The sequence below is a fragment of the Pelophylax lessonae genome (assembly GCF_965119305.1).
Source record: "Pelophylax lessonae genome assembly, chromosome: 2".
Taxonomy (NCBI): domain Eukaryota; kingdom Metazoa; phylum Chordata; class Amphibia; order Anura; family Ranidae; genus Pelophylax; species Pelophylax lessonae.
The window spans coordinates 308,807,715-308,813,714 of record NC_138769.1 but is presented as its reverse complement, the minus strand read 5'-3'; the positions used below and the strand labels follow the sequence as shown (position 1 = coordinate 308,813,714).

Genomic DNA, 6,000 nt, shown 5'->3' with positions numbered 1-6,000 from the left:
CGTCCGCCGACGTTTGTATGCCGACGATCGGTACGTGTGTACGGGCCTTAAGAGTATGTAGGTTTGTGTGCTTGTGATAGACTAGGTAGCTTACATAAAACTGTATAATGTGTAATTTTGTGTGTATACAAGAAGTAAATAGCAGAACATAAATTGCCATTTCATACTTAATCATTTTAATTGATTGTAATTGCTTTTCAGGTGAAAGCACATTCACAATATGGGTGTCTTACTCTTCATGAAATATATGATGTTTCTCTTCAATGCACTTATATTTGTAAGTATGAACTATTTGAAATTAATCTTCTAACCTAGACTCAATAATTTATATTTATTAACCCTGCAATTTGGGGAAATTAGTTGTTTAACTTGTACTGACTGCTAAATAATGACCATTGATCAAGATACAAAGTATATTACAAAGAAGAGAGAGTTGTTTGCACTGTTACCTTACTGTAATGGAGACCTTTGTTAGTAGGGACAATCTCAATATAGGTGTTGTATTTTTTACATGAGTTTTGTAAATGTCCACTAGTTCTTTGGTAAATTGTCAAATGTTGACTTTGACATAGAGAGCTTTAAACTGGACTGATTCCATTGTAGAGGAAATCAAAAATTTGAAGTTAATATTCAGAGAACAACTCCATCCAAAATTGACTTTTTGAGAGGGAAGTTGTGGGATTTCTTCCTTTATGTTTATTCACAGTCTTCCAGGCCTTTAGTAGGAAGATGCAGCCCCTTACATGGCATGATTGTAACATTACCGAACCCTTAAAGCCGAGCTCAAACCCCCCCACCAAAAAATGTAAAGTCAGCAGCTACAAATACTGTAGCTGCTGACTTTTACTATTAAGGCACTTACCTCTCAAGGGATCCTGCGGTGTCCTCACCCAAGCAGATTCAGGAATTGGCTCTCGTGTGCAGGTGCCGCCATCTTGGGTAAAAAAACAGAAAATTAGCTGTCACTCAGGGTGGTTACAAGAGGTCGGTTTGACCAGCGTATAGTAAGCAATACACTAAAAATGTCAGAAATTCAAATAACAATGGTGCAAGTGTGCGTGGGACATACTATGAGGGTATGGAAGTCCATCAAGGAAAGAACAGTCTGTAACAAAGAGCAAGCTCCACAACACAGGGAAGTCAGGGCTCTGTGGAAAGGATAAGAAGAGAGAGACGAAGCGCCTCTAAGTGCAGTATGCTTTAATCCAAGATTACACACACGATTTAAAAACTCACATGGGGTACAGTAATGCAAGGCTCAAAAGATGGTGATGTCAGATAGTAGTGGAATCCAGTGGCCAAAGATGGAGTGCAGATGGAAGCTGATGGATACGGCAGGAGGACAAACTAAGCCGACTGTTGTCATCCGGGATTCGGTACTTCTGCGTGTCGGGCTGGAATGCAGCATGAAGCCGCGTGACGTCACCAAAGTCAAATGGAAAACGCAAGGCGTTTCAGAGCATGCGCCAAGCTCCCAGTGAGCATGCGCACTCTTTTTTCAAGTGTAAATGCAGATAGGTCGGAAGAAGCCTATTATATATCGTCAGGATGAATGGAGAGTATACATAACAATCACCGCCACTTAAAACAAGGCAGCGGAATAAATTAAATTATAACAATGGGCATCACAAGGACATGTGTGGTCAAAAAGACACACTTATTAACCTAAATAGCTTATAATCATAATGCAGTAATATGATTACAAAGAATAATAAAAGGTAATTAAATAAAAAATGCGCACAGTTTAACAACAAGGTAAAGTGCTAGAGGAAAATATGAAGTGTAAATGAGAAAGAAAAATAAGGATACTAATGAAAAATAAAATGAAAGGAGGATGAGAATAGAAATGAGAATGAAGATAATTATAAAAAATAAAAATAAATATAAAAATATATAGATAAAAATAAAATAAAAAATAAAAAATAATAGTGATGCCCAATGTTATAATTTAATGCTTAGTTTTAAGCGGCGGTCATTATTATGTATTTCCATATTACTTTGGTGACGTCACGCGTCTTCATGCTGCGTTCCAGCCCGACACACGGAAGTACCGGATCCCGGATGACAACAGCCGGCTTAGTTTGTCCTCCTGCCGTATCCATCTGCACTCCATCTTCGGCCACTGGATTCCACTACCATCTGCCGTCACCATCTTTTGAGCCTTGCATTACTGTACCCCATGTGAGTTTTTGAATCGTGTGTGTAATCTTGGATTAAAGCATACTGCACTTAGAGGCGCTCCATCGCCATCTTGGGTAAAGGAAACTGGCCTGGCTTCACAGCCGGTATTCTTCCGAAAACTACAACTCGCCAAATCTCTAACCATGTCACTTTTGGTGACTCTCCAGCAGTAATAATTGGAAATTTGACCAGTTGGTGTTTTCACAGAACAGGCAGCAGCGTATACACTACTGTGCATGATAAAATGAGTGGACATTGTTAGTCCGCCAACAACATGGCTGCCTCAAAGATGCCGACAACTAGTGGTGGAATAACAATGTCCACTCATAATAGCGTGTGCCGTATACGCTGACGGTGTTCTGTAGAAACCCCAACTAGTCGAAATCTCCAATTATTGCTGCTGGAGAGTCACCGGAAGTGACGTGGTTGAAGATTTTGGCGAGTTTGAGTTTTCGTCAGAACACTGGTTTCCTACTGTCCATGTGCGAATTGCGCTGTGCTTTGTCAATGGGTCAGGTGCAGCAAGGGCTGAACCTCTGGCTGAGTTCCCTGCGGCAAACTCCGCAGGAAGTAAGACTGAGTACCTGTCAAATCTAGGTACCTGTTTCCCCCACCCCACAAGGTGAAAAATGTGGCAACAAGGGGGGGGGGGGGAGAAGGTAGACAAAAGGATCTATCCCTTTTGGGTGGGGCTCTGCTTTAAGAAACATTACTGCCTGTGCTTGTATCATATCCTAATTGTATTTAATATCCTTTCTCTGCAGTTAGGAGGAATTTGCCTTCTAGGAGTTGGTATATGGATTGTAGTTGATCCTGATGGATTTCAGAATATTTTCACTTCAAATCCTTTACTAAGTGCTGGTGGCTACATTCTACTCTTTGTTGGGCTAGCTCTGACTCTGCTGGGATTCCTGGGATGTTTTGGAGCAATTCGGCAGAGCAAACCTCTGCTGTTACTGGTAAGTTTTTTGGATTCTAGAAAGTATTTAGAGATTGTCCAGTCAACTACAACGGAAGAATTTCAGCATGAAATGTATAACTTAATTTGCCTGCAAAGTGTGTGACCAAGAGTTACTTTATATTGCATCTTTAAATAGCAAAAATAATTGGAGGTATCCTTTAAATGACAAAGTTAACTAAACCCATTCAATATTTAATCAGATCATATAATTTGGTTCCCTCAAACTTGTTCTTTATTTCTGTATTTTTTAGTAAGAAAAAAGTTAAGTTAAGTGAAAAACACCTAATTTTGACTCAACTTCACTACAATGTTAAAAAAAGAGGAAAAAATATTTTCCAAATTATAACTGCCTGATATTAATTACCAAATATTATTCTATTAAATAATAAAAAAAACACATAATATCTACAAAACACAATGAAAAGAGAAATTTACCCAAGTATTAATAAAAAAAGGACAGACATAGGAGGGTGCCACAGTTTGTTTGTCTTTTTTTAATACTACTACTTGGGGAATTTTCTATCTTTATCGTGTTTTGCATATGTTGTACGTTTTGTTTTACAAAAAAAATATTTGAGGATTAATATCTGCCAGTTATAAAGTGGAAAATATGTCCTCTTTTTTATAATTTTAATGGAGTTGAGGCAAAATCAGGTTTTTACATTTTTTTTTCTTGGTAGAATTTTGTACCAGTGACTCCACTACATATGAGGGTCCACGTACACTGGGCTTAAAAATCACTGCTTCTACAGGAGTTTTGTGTTCTGCGTGTAGAAGCAGCTCAATGTTATCCTATGTGTCCATGCGCATTAGAACATTTAGAGGCAATTTTTAAACTCAGAGTTTAGAGGCAGAAAAAAAAGCCTTTGTGGATTACGTTTTTAAGAGGATTTTTCTTGCAGACAAAAAAAAATAAACGCATGCACAAAAAGCTCTATATGAGTGTTTCCTTTCTGCCAAAAGAAATGGCAGTTTTTTTTTAAGCCCAGTGTGCATGGACCCTGAGAGAATTTTTATAAGGATGCAGATTTTGGGCTTTGAGGAACATTTTGATGGATGTGTTTGCAATATTTCTGTATATTAAAGGATACATTCACCTTTTTTGGGCAGAATTTCACTTTTCATAATAACCAGAAGCGTTTTTCAATGCCATATCTGGCCTAGCTATCCCAATGACATTTTCTCTCACTTACCTTATCTATAGGAGGTTTTAAATCTTGTCAGTTTATTTTAATTTTTATAATGATTTTCAAATTCCATCACTTCCAGTAGATAGTCACTCAGCATTAATTTCATGTAGGTCATTTCCCAGAAGCCTTCACTTCCTTGTTGCATCACAGAAGAAGGCATGCTAGGGTGTATTCACCACTCTGGACCACACCTCCCTCATTATAATACCACCTTCCACCTACTTTCTATACAATCTGATTGTACAATCTCCCTTGATCTCCCATCAGCTTTGTAGTACAAGGGCCTGCCTGATTTGATACAAATTGAACGGATTGGTCAGGTGGGTCTTCCTATTCCATAGTTCAGGTAAATCTGAAGATAATTGTACAGAGACTGTACAATAAGATTGCATAGTGTATGGCCATCTTTATACAAGTACAAAGGAAGGAGTGGATGGGGACACTTAGTTGTCAGGCCTCATTCACATCTACACATAGTGAAAAGTTATATTCCTGCATGCGTTTTGTTTGGGTGTTTTGGAGCATTTTCTCTTGTCGTGCATGGGGCAGCCTATTCTCTTGAATGGGCTGCCCTACATAGGACACTCACCCCAGAGAAGCTCCAGAACTTTTTTTGGAGCAGAGCATGGTTTCTTACCGCATTTATTGGTGCGTTTGCTGCACTTGGGGAGCCTTTAAACAGATCATCCCTTATATATAGGAGAGATTTTGACCCATGGATTCATATAATATCCTCCTTTTTCAAGTGGTATTGGCTTCTAACTGACACCCCAAAATTTGGAGACCCAAAATTGAGATCTGTGGTGTGTGGGTTCCTCGCCCTGCCTTGTGTTGGGACAGGTACGTCGTGGTGCCCTTGTTCCCATTTTTCCATCTTACGGCTTCAGATGCTCCATCTCTATCTCCTTTCGTTTGGAAGTTAGTACTGACAGGATGCCCTGATGAAGCTACAAGCGAAACACGTAGGGATCCTGCTAGTTTTGGAGATACCCATGGAATATATTTCATCTACTTCCAACTACATGATCATTGTCCATAATACAGGTATCCCCATAGGCTGCTTCCTTTTGATATAGGGGAGAGCCTGTTATAAGTATCACGAGGCGATATTGTATTTATTCTTGTATTGATTTTATATAATCTTTAAGCAATGATTCAATAAAATGTTTTTTTTTTTATATAAACACTTGAGTCCATTTCTCCTGGGGTTTATGAGTGGCCACCTTTAAAGTCCCAATTTTCTTCTCTTTCTCTATGAGCTTTTAACATGTAATGACAACACAAACAAAATGTACATTTGCAGCGTTTCTGAAATGCATGGCAAAGTGAGCATTTTCTGTGCAGTTTGCCATGCATTTGGAAACACAAAGATGTGAATGGAGATCATTGTTCTTGTGTAAATTTACCAATTTCACTTTCAGGTCCCATTCACACCAAGAGTAGTGGAAGCACATGATTTTTTGGCTCGTTTTTCCATTGTCACACATATGGGAAGCCCGTTGATTTCATTGGGCTGTACTACACATGGAAAAGTAGCTCATGGGATGCTTTAGAGTTGTGCGAGTTGCACAGTTTTTACTGCATGTTTTGCTGCATTTATCACCCATTTTTCATGTGGCAAAATTGCTTCCGTGTTTGGTGTGCCGTTAACAATTAATGACACTAAAA

General features: G+C 38.8%; 1 protein-coding gene across 1 annotated transcript in view; it reads left to right on the top strand.

Moving 5' to 3' along the window:
• Positions 1-220: 220 nt before the first annotated feature.
• The window catches only part of LOC309547409 (tetraspanin-18-like), a gene marked incomplete at both ends in the record, with an annotated part of 50,432 nt that continues 44,652 nt past the window's right edge, over positions 221-6,000 (top strand). The window contains 2 exons of the mRNA XM_082247251.1: positions 221-277; positions 2,946-3,140. Coding sequence (XP_082103377.1) covers positions 221-277; positions 2,946-3,140 — 252 coding nt within the window. The remainder of the gene's footprint in view (positions 278-2,945; positions 3,141-6,000) is intronic.